The 18,445-nt window shown below is 51.4% G+C and overlaps 2 protein-coding genes across 2 annotated transcripts; both read left to right on the top strand.

Moving 5' to 3' along the window:
• Positions 1-187: 187 nt before the first annotated feature.
• Positions 188-5,749, top strand: KTXA-3 (Killer toxin subunits alpha/beta; the record flags this gene model as incomplete). The annotated part of the gene is made up of 8 exons (XM_036634773.1): positions 188-569; positions 693-948; positions 1,001-1,429; positions 1,488-1,551; positions 1,607-4,721; positions 4,778-5,169; positions 5,232-5,456; positions 5,519-5,749. The coding sequence occupies 8 exons, from the start codon at positions 188-190 to the stop codon at positions 5,747-5,749; spliced, it is 5,094 nt and encodes a 1,697-aa protein (XP_036500810.1).
• A 2,049-nt stretch (positions 5,750-7,798) lies between these two features.
• galP (Galactose-proton symporter) lies at positions 7,799-9,260 on the top strand (the record flags this gene model as incomplete). Its single annotated transcript, XM_036634772.1, has 4 exons — positions 7,799-8,195; positions 8,310-8,445; positions 8,500-8,750; positions 8,815-9,260. 4 exons carry the CDS (start codon positions 7,799-7,801, stop codon positions 9,258-9,260), a joined length of 1,230 nt encoding a protein of 409 aa, XP_036500803.1.
• Between the last annotated feature and the right edge of the window lie 9,185 nt (positions 9,261-18,445).

The following is an 18,445-nucleotide window of genomic DNA, read 5'->3' as shown; positions in this document are numbered from 1 at the left end:
CATGGATGTCGGGCCATTTCAGCTCAGTGAGTATGGGTCCCAGCCGAGGATCCGCGTCCCATGAAAGATGTTGCTTCCTATTACTACTTGATGTCCTTCGAGATGATATCTGCGATGTTCTTTTGGCTGGAATAGCTGTGTCTCTCCATCCGGCCTTCATACACTCCTTTCTAGTAACGCCAGCAAGATGGCCTCTCCAACGTTGAGACCGGCCTCGGCGTCATTGTTCCTTGTACCACTACTGTTTGCCGTTCTTTTATATGTGTTTTCAGACAACTCAAACGAAAAGCTTGAAACTACAACCCATCAGGTGGTCTCAAGCAGAGATGTCTTCAACCTCGAGTCGAATGAATTCAGCCTGCCCTACAATGTAAGTCAGCTGCGTCGCAGAGCCGACGACGACACGACGACCTGTAAGAAGGGCACAAAGTGTAAGACAGTCGCATGCTGCGGTTCCTTTCAAGGAACAGACGATGGCATCTGCGGCTTTGGCCCGGACTTTTGCGGCGACGACTGTGACTCTCAGTGTGACGCCAAAGCTGAGTGTGGGCAATATGCCGAAGTTCCTGGTGAGTATCTTTTCTTAGCCCCACGCCTTACCTTTTCATGGACGAGGAGCGCCTTGTGAATGATCTTCAGACTATTTTGGTGTTCCTCATCTTAGTGATATTAGATCTGACTTGCGTCTTCAGGAACAACTTGCCCTCTCAATGTCTGCTGCAGTCAATATGGCTTTTGTGGCAGTACATCGGAATTCTGCGATGACAAGTGCCAGTCCAATTGCGTGCTGGACCCGGAAGTGCCTTCTGGAGGCTCCAGCAAGAAAGTTCTCGACAACAAAGTCATCGGCTATTACGAAGCTTGGTCTGCCCGAAGGTCCTGCAGAGCCTTCCCGCCCAGTGGCATTCCCATTGACGGGTTGACACACGTCAACTTTGCCTTTGCCTAGTGAGATATTATTCCTCTCCGCTGTAGAACTTGACTAACTCTCTTGTCAAAGCATCGACCCAGATACGCTCCAGGTCACAACCATGGACTCAGCAACACCTGAAAGCCTGTTCGTGCAGACAACCGCTATCAAAGATCTCAAATCCCTCAGCTCCGAGCTCGAAGTTTGGGTGTCCATCGGTGGCTGGACGTTCTCGGACAACGACACGTCTACACAAGCCGTGTTTCCAGACATTGCAGGAGATGCCGACAAGAGGCAGAAGTTTGCAGATAACCTCGTGTCTTTCATGACGCGCTACGGATTCGATGGCGTTGACTTAGACTGGGAATACCCCGGCGCTGGTGATCGTGGTGGTTCCGAGGTAGACACAGACAACTACGTCCTACTCCTGAAGACGCTGCGGGAGACCTTCCAAGCGTCGCCGCGCGGGGACTATGGTCTCTCATTTACCATCCCAAGTTCGTATTGGTACTTGAAGTGGTAAGTCAGGACACAATTGTGCATACTTCGGTTGCGAACTCCACTAACATGTCACCAGGTTCGACGTTCCCAGCATGCTCAAGTACGCCGACTGGACTAACATCATGACATACGATCTTCATGTAAGTCACAATCAAGAGGAACTATGTAACATTGGACCTAACAGCATTATTCCAGGGTGTATGGGATGCCAACAACCCCATTGGAAACATTGTCCAGGCCCATACGAACCTGACGGAGATCAAGCTCGCTGCCGACCTGCTGTGGCGTAACGATGTGCCCCCAGGCCAAGTCGTCCTCGGCCTCGGCTTCTATGGTCGATCCTTTCAGCTGAAGGATACCGACTGCACCAAGCCGGGTTGCGCGTTCAGCGGGCCTGCCAAAGCCGGTGACTGCACGAACTCGGCGGGCACGCTGGCCTACTTTGAGATCATGGATATCATTGCGGACCAAGATCCCAAGGTCGTCTACGACAAGGCGGCCGCGGCCAACTACATTGTGTACGGCGACGACAAGGACATGTGGGTTAGCTACGACGACAACACAACCTTTGCCCAGAAGGTTGACTGGGCTAACGAGGTCGGCCTCGGCGGTGTCATGATATGGAGCGTTGATCAAGACGATACATCCTTCTCGGCACTCGAGGGCCTGCTGGGAGAATCGCTGCCATCCTTCTCGCTGAATCTGGAACGCGCATCAGTAGCCAAGACAGCCGAATGGGCATCTGTCAATGGTCAGGCTTGCAAGGTCAGCGACTGCGTGAGTCAGTACGAGGTTGCTCCCTCGGGCTGGGCCACTGCGCCCAACGGCAAGTTCAGAGATACTTGTGGCAGTGACATTCACGGCTACATGTATAAGCACGTCTACTGCCCGACGAATGCTATGCCCCAGTCGTGTACCTGGCGCGGCTCTGGATCGTGTCATGGACAGTGCCATGCAGGGGAGACCACGATCACTCACAGCTCTAGGGGCAGCCAGTACTGTCTAGCACCCGGGAAGCAAGCCTTCTGTTGCGAGAGCAATACGTGGGCTAGCTATGTCGATGGATGCGCCTGGGCTGACGGCTGCGGTGACTGCCCGGCCGACTCCCCCTACGAAGTCAGCTCGCGGAGCATCTATAAGGCCGTCTTTTCATCGTGTAAGCAGAAGTTCTGCTGCCCTTACGACTTCCAGAACTGCCACTGGGTAGGCAAGGGCACGTGTGACGACAATGAGTGCTCGTCTACCGATGTCGAGGTGGCGCTAGATCCTTCGGGCGACACTGGATCTCTCTGCGCAGGCGGTCTCAGTTCGAGGCAAAAGCCGCTCTGCTGCAACACCCCGGATAATGTCAATCCATTCCTCCCTGTCGACCTTGAAGACTTGTTCCCAACGTTGCCGCCTACCGGCGACGTGCCGGTCTTTGAGCTGCAGCCTCTTTCGTACACCGCTGGAGATGTGGCCGACAATGATGACGCTACGGTGGCAGCCTTCCTGTTCGTCGTCATCGATGGACCGTCAGGCACCGTCTCGAACTTGGACAAGCGTGAGGGAGGTTCTCATTTGCAGTTCCTGACCCGCGGATCACACCATGGACAAGAAGCCCAATCGACCTACTTCGTTTGCATGGACGACTCGGCCAAGAGTAACTGCGACGACACGCATATGGGCGGTCTCGAGGGCACAGTTCTGCGCATGCCTGATAACATGGGCTTCGGCAAGTATGCTGTGGCTCATGCAGTACGAGAGACGACCCATGCCGTGCCCGACAAGCTCATCAAAAGGGGAGCTCCTGCTAACGCCAAAGTCATGGAACTCGAGTACAGTTACGACTTCTCGCGCGTGGCCAAAAGGGACTCTGGTGACATATACTTCCGAGTTGACTACTCTGACACCCACAAGTACTATGAGCAAGTAGTCGAAGCAGCGGCTGCCAAGAGGAAGCGTGATGATGCCGATGGGCACCCCCTTGAGTCGCGCTTCTGGAGCAAGCTGTCTTCAGTTTGGAAAACCATCATCGAGGGTATTCGAACCACGGCGTACAACGAGAACACTCAGCCGGCTATCAAGAAGAGCGACTTCACCTCCTTGATCTATGGCAATGATGGCAGTGACAACGATTGCGAGGATGACGGCTTCCTCAAGATCAGCCTGTCAGGTTCCATGAGTAACAAGATGCGGTTCGGTTTTACGCTCGTGGGAACCATCTCGCCGACACTGTCAGTCGAGGAGGCATACGGGTACTTTGACTCTGACCTGTTGATGTCGGCGACATTGTCTTTTGATGGCAAGGGCGTGCTCGACATTAACAGCGGCGACGGTGTGGCGCGCGACATGTTCTCGAGCGCCATCACCAACTTCGAAGCCTCGCAGCCAGGCATTGTGTCCTTCTCACCATCACTCAACTGTGAGGTCTCATTAAGGGGTTCCGGCGCCATTGACGCTCAGTTTGACGTCGACTTCGAGCTGGCGTCGTCCGAGACGTTGCGCACGAATGCACCGCCGGGGCTTGGAGACTTCTCTGGGGCCGTGAAGGACAAGAGAATCAGCAATGCTGCCACTGGATATCTGTCTGTCCCCGATGACTCTGCCAGTAGCATAAAACGAGCAACTGGCGGGTCGTTCAACTCCATCTTCGCCATGAACATGGTCCTGGAGACTACCATGACGCTCAAGCTCTTCGGTTACGAGACGTCCCTGGAGAATGCCGGTGCCAAGTTCACTTCTCGGCTGGTTCACGCCATCAACATCGTCGATGATGTTGGCACAGGATCCCCTGGAATTATCGATGCGCCTCAGGCCGCGTCCGCCGATGTGGTCCAGACAGGGACCATCCAATCTGGGTGGGATGACGGGACCACGCACAACATAGGCAGCGTGGCGAGTCCCGCCGTCGTCTTCACCGGTGGCGAAGAGCCTCCCGAGCGCGAGGCACCCAATATCAACGGATATGCTGTCTTCGGCGACAAGTCTTTCATGGGGTGTAGCGACAACAGTACGACCGCCGAACTAATTTGCTATTACAACTTCTTTGTTGATAACAGCACTGATGACGACACCACCGACTTGAAGCGCAGAGGTTTCGCCGGGTTAGATTTGACCTTCAAACCAGAGCATCTCGGTGACCTCAGCGAACGTGAGAAGGCACACTTCAGACGCCTGGACGAGCGAGCTGCTGGTCCTAGTGGAGGGTCAACTGAGGACTATCCGATATTGGATGCCAACGCTAACGGTGGTACCGCCGATGGCTTCAATTTCCAGTTTCCAACCTATCCCAACGGCAACAACGGAGACGCCCTCGATGCTGAGACTGGTAAGTTTGCATGGCTCGAAAGGGGATGAGAAGAGAGGCTGACATCGATCAACTAGGTCGTAACGAACGGTGGAGTATAGCCAATCCCAACGACTGTGAGGACACCTCCGCTACCAGTGCCGGCGTCCAAGGCGTGAACTATCAGACGGTAGAGTCGGATCACGTAGACGACCGGTCCATCTTCCCGAATCATGCCGCCCAGTTCTTCCAGACCGGACAGCTCGACATGGCTGACAATGAGCCGGGCTTGTCCACGATCTATCAGAGCCAGAACAGTCTCTTCAGCTTTGCCAATCTGTTCAACTACTTTGCCCACGACTACCGGCTTTGGGTACCAGCTAGCGTCGAGGCAGACCCGCCGGCAGGTTCGGCCGCCGAGGCTGTGGCTGATGCCTATGGATCATCAAGCAACCCGGATGTCATGGTCAATCTGGCAAGAGCCCTCAACGTGAGTGGGTTTGCAATCATATGCTTTGGACCATTTTGCTGACTTGGAAACCCGTCACGCAGTCGTTGAAGGGACGAATGTACACGACCGAAGGCCAGGGCGTCAGCGATGACAATTGGAACACATGGATGAACAATCCAAGTCTCGCCAACGCCGAAGACGCCCTGTCGTCAATCCGTGCTGTTTTCGCCATGTGGAATTACATGAACGGCATTGCACAATATCGAACGGACTTGTTTGATGGCCGACGGGACGCGTTGGCCGTCTTCGACAACCTGTACGCCAGGGTAAGAACCTTGACCCCTCTTCAAAGAAAGGAAGATTGCGACTGACCTTTTCCCACCAACAGACGTTCCCCAATCGGCCTGAGCGACTCGTAACGCTCATCGACGAGTTCCAGCCGTTATGGAACCAGCGCGCCGTCAACTTCTCCCGGCGTTATGTCACCGCTCGCCTGGATTCCATGGAAAACACTTACAGGAACCTGCAGGGCACACATGCCGCCCTGGCTGCCAATGTGATCAGCGCCATCACCCGCATGAGGGCAAGAATCCAGACGGAGATTGTATTAGCGGTATAGAGGACCACTTGGGTGAATCCGTAGATTTGATATGTATAATTTGAAATAATATGCGCCGATAATTGCTGTTGACTTCCACTGGCGATGATGTTGACGGCAGGAGGAGTAGTGTGACGAGTCGGCGACGGGGGGCCTTATGCAAGGTGCCCCACTACACTTAAGACCCCTGGCGGTACGGCGGTCCTAATATGACGTAATAAGCACGATGCTTCCCTGGGACCAACAAAGGAATAGTCAACTATTGGCTACCTATATTTGTTTGGCTTTCAATATGAGGCATCATTCTTTAGTGGAACAACTCTTTTATCTTTTGTAACGACATGGAGTTGGACGTAGTTGCTAGTGCCGTTGAATGGGGCCTGTTAACCTTCTTCAATAGAGACCCTAATTAGTCTTAAGCTTGAGCGCGCAGCTAGTCTCTCGCCTCATGGACGAGAAACACTATGACCCAAAAGTCAATCGAGTAGTCCAGACCTGGACAAATCTTACTTGAAGGATTTTTATTGGACCTATAATCATGAGTCCTGCTAACCAGGTAGAATGGTAGAAGCCTTGTCGTCTCTGTCGTCTCTGTCGTCTCTGTCGTCTCTGTCGTCTCTGTCGTCTCTGTCGTCTCTGTCGTCTCTGTCGTCTCTGTCGTCTCTGTCGTCTCTGTCGTCTCTGTCGTCTCTGTCGTCTCTGTCGTCTCTGTCGTCTCTGTCGTCTCTGTCGTCTCTGTCGTCTCTGTTGTCTCTATTGTCCCCGTCGTCCTTACCATTTCTATTGTTCCTATTGCCTCTAATGCCTTCATTTGAATATTCGAACTCAAGTGTTTTGGCTTCTAAATACCACTTAAACAGTCTTTCCTTAGCAGATTCCCTGATCAACCTTCCCGCATCTATCTTAAAAATGCTAAGACGATTGAAATGATTTTAATAGGTCCAACAGAAGCCAAGCAATGCGGCACAACGCAGCCGTGGCTGGATCATTTAGCGCTTTCTAGGCACTGCGACAAGACGGCAGGCAACTCTTGACTTCTCTGGGCGTGCCTTGGACACATGTGAAGAGCCCCTTCCATGTGACGCCAGAGATGGTCCGATGATGGCACTGCGCATCTTGCCGTGAGGTCGCTTATTGGATGGCTTTCGGGGGAGGGTTGGAGGAGGGGTAAACGAGCCGGGGTTCGTTGAAGTTGCAGGGGATGATGAGCGTGATTGTGTCGTCGTCCAAATCCTTCCATGTGAGGGTTCGGAAGAAAACATGGGTATGATCGACATCGGTTCGGTCAGGAAAGCATATTGTTTGGTTGTAAGTGTTGGTCTGAATGCCGTTGTGTCGGGATGGAGGCGAAGGCGGCTGGTGGAGATGACGTTGAATCTGCAAGGGTCTGGGCCCATCTTGCTGAATGCTTGAATGGTGGTCCCTGTTGGTGGTCACTCCAGGCGCGGGGAATTGATGCTTGGATGACACTGTCAGAGCTGTGTGTAAGTGAGTTGGTAAGAATACCCGAGTGATCTAAATGCGCCGCAACCCCCCCACATGGACCTCTGAATAACTGCAAATATCAATTGACAGAGCAATGACGTCGTTCAGAATCCTTCAAACGCAGCCTGTCGGACTCCCTGTCGACTGAACCCCAGTCTACCTCGTCTTCGGCCAGTCTGAAGCAATCATTCCTAGGAGCTCTGTCCCACCCCCGCGATCGATCGTCCCTCCTCTTCCCCAGACCATCCACAAGCACTACTATGTTAGCTTTCCATTCCATTGGCGCCGTCTTCGTTCGTAGTCAGACAGGAAAGTCTCTGCCAGGTGCCTTTAACATGGTTGCTCCCATGAAATGGACTTCTTGGCAGCGTGTGAATACTTAAGAGGCCAAGCTATCCCCAAGACGGGAGGCGTACTTGGCTCTCTTGGAACATCAATCCTTTTCCTTCTCACATCAAAGCATCTCGATAACCATTGGTGTTGCCCAGCTTATCCATAAACCGTTCTCGCTTGGCATTACATCCACAGCGTATCAGAGTGCGAGTCCCAACCTTTTCCCGTGAACACACCGCTCTCGTCTCCGATATGGCTTCGGACCCGAAGCGAGAGAAGATCGGTGACCGGCCATCCTCGGACCGGTCCGAGGCTGAGTTCGCTCACATGGATCACCCCGGACGAGCCTCCGAGGCCACAGCCGTTGATAAGGAAGAGCAGAAACGGCTAGAGGCTTCTCAAAAGCTGGAGAACCCTCTTGGTGGCTTTACTCCTGAGCAACTTGGTCGTATGGGTGAAGAGTACTGCGAGAAGCATGGCATCACAGACGAGGCGGACGTGAGAGCGTTCCGCCTTGGCGCCATGATCGCTGGAAACATGAACAAGTACGACACGATGAGAGACCTGACTGCCCAAGAGCGGGCTGTTCTTGACGGGGAGACTACTCATAAATGGCGTAACCCAAAGATGCTCTACGCTGTTGTTGCGAGTAAGTTTAACCCATTCACCACGACCAGTTCCTTGCTTCTACATGTTCATTCCACCAATTGCTTCCCAACAGCTTGTCTCTCGCCTTTAGAGCCTTGACTTACACGCAATGCAGTCTGTTCTTTCTGTGCTGTTGTCCAGGGTATGGACGAAACAGTCGTCAATGGTGCTCAATCTTTCTACAAGAAGCAGTTTGGGATTGGCGGCGAGACTGAGCGAGACACCTGGCTACTTGGTCTCGTAAATTCAGCGTGAGTAGCGTTTCGAATCGCTTAGAGATAGGCTCGTCTGACTATAGGTATTAGACCGTACCTCTGCTGTGCCTTCATCGGCTGTTGGCTTACAGAGCCCATGAACAAGGCTTTCGGACGTCGAGGAACCGTATTCATTTCATGTGCCATTAGCGCAGTCACTTGCTTCGGTCAAGCGTTCGCCAACTCCTGGTACACCATGTTCATCGCACGTTTTCTGCTTGGCCTGGGTATCGGACCAAAGTCAGCCACCACGCCCATCTTCGCCGCCGAGACAGCTCCAAAGTCGATCAGGGGAGCACTCAGTAAGTATTGAACCTCTTGAAACCTCGTTGCCATCGTGGAAATGAGGGCTAACGCACAACTCAGCCATGCAGTGGCAGCTGTGGACAGCTGTAGGTATTGCCGGAGGATACGTTGCCGATTTGGCCTTATACTATGTCCCAGACCGAAGCGGCATTACCGGACTGAACTGGAGGTTGATGATGGGTTCAGCTGGAGTCCCGGCAGTCATTGTATGCGCGTGTTGCTACCTCATCCCGGAATCTCCCCGATGGTACATCTCAAAGGACCGCCACGTTGACGCATACAAATCAATGTGCCAGCTCAGATTCGAAAAGGTCCAGGCCGCCAGAGATCTCTTTTACGCCAACGCCCTACTTGAAGCGGAGAGAGAAACACAAGCCATTGGAAAGTCTAACCGTATTCTCGAACTATTCACCCGAATACGCAATAGAAACGCCATGACGGCGTCGCAAATTGTTATGTTCATGCAGCAGTTTTACTTGAAGGAAGGTATGATGATATTCCTATGATGTAGGAGGGAAGTCCTCTAAGGGGCTCCCTCTGCAGAAGTAGGTACATACAAACAGAGCCCTGCAGGGTGTAGGACCCTGCAGGTGAGACAGGTAGGCCTGGGTCTCCCATCGTCAACACTCCCCCTGAAACAGGGCTTCCTCGTCTCTCTGTTTCTATGCCTTATGTCATGCCCATTAGCTTTAGTAGCTCTTCAAGTCTCTTCGTACCAAGGGGCTTCGTCAGTAGGTCCGCGACGTTAAACTTGGTATCGACTCTCTTCGTATCGATCTCCTTTGTTTCCATCACCCGCTCTCGAATAAAGTGATATCTAATATCGATATACTTCGTTCGGTTATGGAATTCCGGGTTCCGTGTCAGTTTCGTAGCTGCATCGTTGTCCATGTAGAGGGGAATTGTGTCGTAGTGGATACCATCAATCTCAAGGTCATTGATGAAGTTACGTATCCAGATCGCCTCCTTAGCAGCCTCTGCTGCAGCAATATATTCTGCTTCAGTTGTCGAGATCGAGACAGTCTTCTGTCTCTGTGAACACCACGATATCGGCGCGCCTCCAAGGATAAAGACCCATCCTGTCGTTGATCTAGATGTGTCTTTGCAGCCAGCGTGGTCACTGTCTGAGAATCCAGCAAGGCCTTTTTCACCCCTTTTATACATGAATCCCCTATCTATGGTTTGTTTGATATACGCATAGACATGGTCGATTGTTTCAATGTGTTGTTGGGTTGGGTTGGCGTTGTACCTCGCGCATAGGTACGTTGGGAAGCTGATGTCCGGTCTCGTTTGTCCTGCGAGGTAACTGACGGAGCCGACTTTGCTCTGGAACTCAGTGCGGCGACCTTCGTTGACTTCTTCCGTCTCTTCCGCTTTCGTCAGCGTCGTTCCCTCTCTCATTGGTACCTTTTTTCCACGGCAGTTCTGGAGTTCGAATCGTCTCAGGATGCGTTCTGCGTATGCCTTCTGATGAAGACGAATCCCTTCTTCTGACTGTTCGATATTCAGTCCAAGGTAATAGGTGACTAGGCCCTCATCCTTCATCTCGAAGACACTCTTCAGTTTGTCTTTGACTGGTTGGAGTGCTTCTTGTCCGGGACCAATCAGAAGACAGTCGTCTACCCATAGGCCTAGGATGACGTTGCCACAAATAAAAACGCAGCTGTCGAACGAGGAGATTCTGAACCCCCATTGTTGCATGGTTGTAGCAAACTTCCCGTACCACGCTCTTGGGGCCTGTTTAAGACCATATAAGGCCTTCTTCAGTTTCCAGACTTTCCCCTCAGGTATGGGCCATCCTTGTGGGGGTCTGAGGAAAACGGTCTCCATGAGAACGCCGTTGAGGAAGGCTGTGACGACGTCCATTGAGTGTGCCTCCCAACCAAGGATCGCTGCCAGAGCCAGGAGAATCCTATATGTTGATGCTTTCATGACTGCTGCGTACGTTTCGTCGTAATCAAGTCCCTCTTTCTGTGTAAAGCCTCTAGCAACCATTCTGGCTTTATGCTTCGTTACTTCACCATGTTCTCCCAGCTTTCTTGTCCAGACCCATCTCGAGCTCAGTGCCCGCTGCCCTTTAGGTATGGTCGTCTCGTCGACTTCTTCCATAGTGCCATTCTTTGCATGGGCCTCTTTCTCTCGGCTCATTGCCTGAACGAACTCTTCGGCGTCGGGAGCTCTCATTGCCTCCTTGTATGACTGTGGATCCGGCATCTTCGTATTGTCTCTCTTTGCCATGGCAATAGTGTGATATGGCGCAAAGGCCATGATATCGTCGTCGATACCATCATCTTCTGAGGGTGAATCGTCGTCACCATCAGTGTCCATCTCATGCAGTTGAGTTCTGAATTCCTCGGCCTGTGTTACCAGTACTCTGCCGGAACTGAAGGCCTCAATATCTCCGTCGATAATCTCATCGTCATCTTCTTCTTCTTCAGTATCATCATCCACATAGTCATCCCCAGAACCTTCGTTTCCAGGTCCTTTGTATGTGAGTTCCTCGTTGAGGGCAGGATCAACATCTGAGCGACCTCGTATTCCAGAATAGTGGGCAGCACCCCATTCGCCTGCTGTAATATTATTATTGTACAGCCAGACCACTTGGTCTATGGAGTCTGAGGCGTTCAGAATAGTTGGTCTTCCGCCGGGAACCAAGTATCCAAGTGCAAGATCGATTGGATGGTTGCGTCTTCTGCCGATCTCCACTATGATTGCTGCCAGCTGATCGATCCGGAACATGTTTGTGTTGGTCATCTCGAAGCTGGGATTGTTCTGTGATAGATGTCTGTGGATATTCTGAAGTTCGTCGATTGTTGGTACCGGTAGATCAGGGAGTTGGTGTTGGATACTGTGCCTAAGCGCATATAGACCACAGAGTAATCCTGTTGCCTCAGTTGGGATTGTTTCCCATCCCGTTGGGAAGCTATTTCTAAGCCTTGTCCTTGCTCTGATGTTTGGCTGCGGTTCTGATGGTGCTTGAGGCCCAACCTCTGTCTGGTCTGCTCTAGGAGGACTAGTTGCTACTGCTTCTGTAGTTGCAGTCCTCGCCAGCTTGGATGATGTCGGCTTGGATGGTGCTGACTTTGACGGTGCTGACTTGGACGGTGCTGACTTGGAAGCTGCTGACTTGGATGGTACTGTCTTGGGTGTTGTTGATTTCGACGATGTCGACTTGGACTTTGTCGGCTTCTCACCGTGTGGCTTCTTGGCTGTGTCTGCATCTTCCGATGACGTCTGATCTTCTCTGTACCCAAACGTTCCCGCGTTTGCTGTTGGGTATCTTGTAGCTGCTCGATCATTTCCATGTGACTCCCAATCGCTCCTTAATACGGCCTTGAAGTTATCGTCTAGTTCAAACGCTGAGGTGTTGAACTTCTCAAGGCACTTGAGATCAGTGTTTTTGTAGACGCAGAGCTTCTTATTACCAGTATTTCCTTTGGCTGCCTCGTTTCTAGCAGCGTTCATTCTCCTCGTTACACATGCTGAGCATGGTTGTAGGCCGTCGCAGAAGCTGTGTTGGTTCACACATTCACTGCACTTTTGATCGTCGAGCTTTTCGTAGAGCTTCGTAGCCCTGTTGTTCCCAACTGGCCAGAGTCTTGTGAGGAGTCCACCCTGCGCGTGTCGGATGCAGTTGATATTCGCCTCTATACATTGAGTACATGGCGTCTTCTTATCACACTTCTTGTGCTTCTGTTGGCAGGCTGTACATTTTGGATCGTCTTGGGTGTTTTGGCTTCGGCAAGGTAGGTTCTTCGCAATGCATGTGTTGCATGGGTTCTTGCCGTCACAGGCCCAGCGTCTCTTCGCACATCGTTCACACTTCAGCTCTTTCGTGACACCTGTCCGCTTCGCTCGAGCTCCCTTCTTAGCGGCTCGGTTTGCGTTAGCCTTGTTCCACGCAGATCGTAGACGCTCGCGGTATTCTGTGATAACCTCAGGGTCTGTGACGATAACACAACTATCACCTCTCTTTCCTTGCTCCTTGCATCTGACACAGGAAGGAATAATGTCCGGCCATTCTGGGTCGATTTCTTCATCGAAGAAGCAGTGATAGCCTAATTTGGCACAGGACTGACACACCCGAGTTTCGTCTGTCTGTATTTTGACTCTCTTCTTGAATCTCATGCGGTTCTTGTCGTCTTTGCGTCTCTTCTTAATATATCCTCTAGCCTCGTCTCCTGTTGTTGAGCCTGACCCAATGCTTGACTCTGAGCTTGAGATTGAGCTGTTTGATGTATGCGAGTGAGAGTTATCTCTGTCTCTCTTCGCCATCAGTAAGGTTGTACCAAAGAATCGTGACTTTATCTCGAACTGAGATTGTTCAGACTCCTCCGATTCATCTTGGCTTCTTGTCGTAGCCCTCTCGAATTCAGGCGTGGGTGGCGACAGGTTGTTGAGATCTATGACTGGGTGCGAGTGCTGTTCTGTCTCCGGTTGTACGGGTTGGTTTTTGTCTGACTGGTTGTCATCCGATGGAGGAAGAGAGGACGGATATTCCAGCTCCTCATGCTCCCCCTGGTTGATATCATCCTCTCCATCGTTATCCTCTGAGTCGTCAAGCCAGAAGTTTCCACCTTCTTCTTCTTGTCCTGGCAGCAGAGTCATCTCTTCTGCTGCCTGTTCCATATCATGCTGAGTTAAATCTTCCTCTTGCGACTGAGAATGGGCGTCTTCTGGGGCCTCCCCCTGATTCTGGTTTCTGTCTTCGGTGTTTTGGGGGTCGTCAAGGCCCTGTCCTTGTTGTACTCTAGCAACGCTGACTCGGAATACCGTCTTCTTATCTGATGACCAAATGCGATAGACTGACTCTGAGTCCATGCCTACAAAGTATCCAACCCATCCTCGTGCATGGTGGAGTTTTCCGGCTGGTCGTGTCTCTGGTGGGATTGTTACCCAAACGCGACTTCCCCAGATGGATTCCTTCGCAAACTCTGGCTGATGTTGTGTAAGTGCTTCCCAGGGCGTAAGACACGTTGCCTTGTGTGATTCTGGTTGCATGCTGTCTTGACTGCCATCGTTCAACTGCTCTTGGTCTTCTTGTCTGCGTAGCGCTCTGGATGGCGAGCGGTTCTTCAGCCATATGGAGTATCTGACTGCTTCCGGCCATAGGTTATCTGGCAGTGTTGATTGACGAATAGCCTCAAGAGCCTTCTCCGTAATGATTTTCGATGTCTGGCCGGTGATTGTGAGTTCTTGTATCATGGGTGCTGCCTTCTCTCGCATAACCCTGTTAACTCGTTCATGCGTTCCTCCCATGTAGTGTTGCCAGGCGACTGTCGGCTCAATACGGCAGTGCCTTTTCGCTAGCCAGGTACCAATAGGGCCTTTGTAGAATTCGTTATCGAACCGGTATCCTCGAATCGTGATCTTATAGACCTTCTCAATCTTCTTATGTAGTCGTCGGAACACCTTTGGGAGGTTTGCCTTCTGCTTGATGGCTTCTTCGAAGGTGAAGCGCTTCGCGTCGTCTGTGACGAAAAGGAAGTATCTCGTCGAGTCGTATCCCTCGATTGGATAGGGGCCCCATGTATCTGCGTGGAGAAGTGCTCCAAACTCCTTTTCTCGCCTTGTCGCGGGGTCTCTTGGTATCTTGACGAGAGCTCTTGTGGTTGCACACACAGGGCAAATTTCGTTCTGCTTGATCTTCTTCTGGATTGCTGCCTTAGTGAGGGGAATACCCTTACTCATATCTAGCAGGACCAGCATGTTGTGAAGACTGAGGTGTCCAAGTCGACGGTGCCACGTCCATACCTCGTCATCATATGTAATAAGGCCTGCAAATGCATTCGTGATGGCTTCGGTTTCGTCTTGTTGTTGAAGTTGCATGTGGTATAGACCGTCCACCTGTTTGGCTATTCCCACTGCGAGGCTGTCTTTCTCAATTGTTATCTTCTCTTCATCCCACACTCCCGAGAGCTTTCCCTTAATCGCCAGTTGAGATAAAGAGACAATGTTATGACGAGCACCTGGTGCGTAGGCCACCTGTGTGAGGGTGATTGGGTTGATAGATCCGTCTGGAGCTACCATGTTCAGGCGAACTGTTCCTGCTCCTTTGATTTTCAAGGAACTAGCGTTGTTGATTGAGCCGATGTTTGCGTCTATGGGACGAAGTGTGTTGAACCACTTCTTGTCTTTGAAGACGCAGGTGTCTGCTCCGCAGTCGAGAAGGACGATGTCACTCTGGTAATGATCCTGTTGGTGGACTGTGTTACATTCTAGGTTGTCCTTTTCAATACATGTATGCTCTTCGTATCCATCTCCTGGCTTGCCATTTTGTCCTTCACATACCCCCTGAACAGCTCCAAGCCTCCTCTCCATACCATCAGAACTCATCTGCGGTTGGGTGTTAGCGGAGCTTTTGCTGACAGGGGGGTTGGACGTGGTTGGCTCACTGGGATGGTGTTTGTTGATGGTGATGTTGTTGTCTGTTTGAGGGTGCTGAGTCTCCTCATTATGCGATATCTTGTCTGAGATGTCTGCAATGTCTTTGATGAAGTTGCTGGAGGCACTGTTGGGGCTGAAGACTTCTAGGAACATCTGGGACACTGCAAGGTGGTTGTTGTCTGCGCGTGGCGTGAGCTTGACGCGTCCTGTGTCGATGGCGCGCTTCACGGCAGCTTGAGCAATCTGGACGTGGCGCTTGCTGGACTGTTCCCATTCGGCCGGGTCTGGGAGTGAGGTGACGATGTGCGTGTGGATCGTTTCGTTGTTGTCAATCTGGTGCTCCAAGACGCATCTGTACATAGCCATAAACTCCTTCTCGTTGTTGGTGGCGTATGGGAACCATGGTCCAATCGACGCATTGCGAGTGTCAACGATCTTGACTTCGTTGTTGTTGGCAGGGTTGTCTAAGGCCTCCATCTCAGCCAATATGGCTTTGAAGTCGGTGCCGTCCGTCATGGCGATAAGTTCGCCGGGCTTGTTCTTGTTGTTTGTCGATGGTCCGCTGTAGCTCTTGGTGGTTGTGTTGGTGGTGTTGTTCTTCTCTTCTTTCTGCTTTCGAAGTTTTTCTCTCAGGGCCTTGGGTGCCTTTTCTGGGTGCTCGTGCCAGCAGTCAGATTCTGTGTGCCCTTGCTTGCCGCAGACGGCACACTGCAGTTCGGTCTTATTGCCTCCACGATTCTGTTTGCCCCCGCCCCTCTGATTGGCTGGTGCGTCATTGCTTCTGTTGCTGTTGTAGTTAGCACGACGGGAGCGGATATTTTCCTCTTCGATAAGGAGTCGGTCATAGAGGAGGTCAAGGTTTGGTTTCTCGTCGCCTTGTTGAGCTCGGATCCAGTCATATTGAGACCGGAAAGTGTCGTATGATCTTGGAAGGGACACTAGGATGTTTGTAACCATCTGGTTGTCTGTGTAGACGTGGTCGGCGACGATCATATCCGCTTTGAATTGCCGGTGTTTGTTGAGGTAGTCTGTGACGTTCTCACAGTCTGCTAGGCGGAGCTTGGCGATCTTCTCCAGGGTTTGTTCCGCCGCGAGGTCTTTGGATACCGCGTACCGGTTTTTGATAGTTCGGTAGGCAACTGTAGCGTCATCCTCATCCTCAATCTCAATACCGATGCCGTCACCAACCCATTTGAGGAGTAGATCCATTGCTTTGCGAGACCTCTGCTTCTGTTTCTCCCACTTCCTATGCTCGGCTTGCCACTTGATCAATGACCGAGCAGGATCAGGCGTGGGGGACGCAGGAAGAGGAGTCTCCTCAGCTTTTCCCTTGCTTCTCGTTGTGATGGGGTGATCGGTGGCTTCCGAGTATACCAAACAGTCGTTTTCGTTCGGCTCTCGTTTCATCATCTTCTCTTTGCCTTCGATTAGAGACCATACGTCTTCAGTTCTCGCGGCGCGTCGGAAGTTTCGAATCCATTCGACGTAGTTCGATCTGCCTTGGAGGCGTTTGCCTCTAGGGACTTCGTCGTGTTTGTTGTTGGTTTCCATTTTGGTTACCGGTCGATCCCACGTGGGACGAATGTTAGAAGTATTGTCTCAACGTAGAGACTGATCCAGTACCTCAGTTGAGGCCTGGGCTCATAACCACTTGAAGGAAGGTATGATGATATTCCTATGATGTAGGAGGGAAGTCCTCTAAGGGGCTCCCTCTGCAGAAGTAGGTACATACAAACAGAGCCCTGCAGGGTGTAGGACCCTGCAGGTGAGACAGGTAGGCCTGGGTCTCCCATCGTCAACAGTTTTGTGGAGTAAATGTCGTTGGTAAGTCTTTATTTTATTATAAACGTATTATTTATGTTCTCTCGAACCTAAAAATATTTTTTTGATTTGTTACGATTTATTTTCGATTTTCTAGAGCTGTTTTGCGTTACGGGTTTTAGTGGGGGTTATGTTGATAGCTTCGGCTGCTTACCACGCCTTTGTTGAACGACCCAAGCCTTTCCCGGACACAGTTCTTATACGAAACAAAATGTCGCGTTTAAGAATTGTTTCAGCAAAAGACTGACTCTTTCAAAGCATACTACAGCACTGAGATCTTTCTATCTGCTTCGTTCTCAGAGTTGAGTGCGCTCTCAGCATCTCTGGGCTTCGGTATCATCAACGCCGTATTCGCGATTCCGGCCTTCTATACTATCGATACATTCGGGAGAAGGAATCTGCTTCTAACTACCTTCCCTCTGATGGCGTTGTGCCTGTTCTTCACCGGCTTCTCGTTCTTCATAGAGACAAACCCGGCACGCGTCGCCTGCATCGCAACCGGCATCTACTTATTCGGCATGGTCTACTCTCCCGGGGAAGGACCAGTCCCATTCGTGTACTCGGCCGAGGTTTATCCACTATACATTCGTCCTCTTGGAATGTCTCTAGCAACGGCTACGACATGGTTCTTCAACTTCGTTCTGGCTGTTACTTGGCCCTCTTTGCAGACAGCCTTCACCCCTCAGGGAGCTTTCAGTTGGTATGCTTGCTGGAACATCATTGGATTCTTCCTTGTTCTTTTCTTTCTCCCTGAAACCAAGGGTAAGACTCTCGAGGAGCTGGATGCTGTATTCAGTGTACCGACAAGGAAGTTCGCGCGCTACGGACTAGCGCAGTTCTTCTACTTTTGGAAGCGGTACATCTTCAGGCAAGATGTGGGTCCCCCTGCTGTTCCGCACAATAATGCGGTTCAGTATCATAAGAATACTTTCGAGCAGGAGAAGCAGAAGGACGCCACGGCTCGTGTATAATGGAATGTTCGAAACATATGAGTTCTGACGTTCCTTGAACCCTTTTTCAAGCGAGATATATGAGATGTAAGACAACAATCATGTAATTGTAGTGAGGGTCAATAGTTGTGGGAGAGGATGAATGAGAAAAGTAATGAACCATGATTCGAAACCTCAAGCTTGACGTATGCCAAGGTGGGTCTGGGAACACTTTGAGTCAGTCAGAAAGTTTAAAGAAAACCTTTGGGCAAGGGGAAGATTAGTCCACCCTAACTTAGAAAGTAAGATTTGATGAATGCGGTCAGTTGATACATGAAGAGCCGGTATTCATTCCCATGGTGCTCACTGTCACTTGCACGTCGTGACCGGCCCCACCACCGGCCCCGCGCCGTTCGGGCGGCCGGCGCATGCGAATTATGGGGCACCGCAGACCCTGCAATACCTAATCAGCAACTCAGCCAGCATTCATGCTACCAATGTGGCTCGAAATCCTCATCTGCGTGACAAGGGTCAGCGTACAGCAACCTTCATTT

Source organism: Colletotrichum siamense (assembly GCF_013390195.1).
Source record: "Colletotrichum siamense strain Cg363 chromosome Unknown KSG_Cg363_contig02, whole genome shotgun sequence".
Lineage (NCBI taxonomy): Eukaryota > Fungi > Ascomycota > Sordariomycetes > Glomerellales > Glomerellaceae > Colletotrichum > Colletotrichum siamense.
The sequence above is the reverse complement of the archived record's forward strand: the minus strand, read 5'-3'. Positions and strand labels throughout refer to the sequence as shown.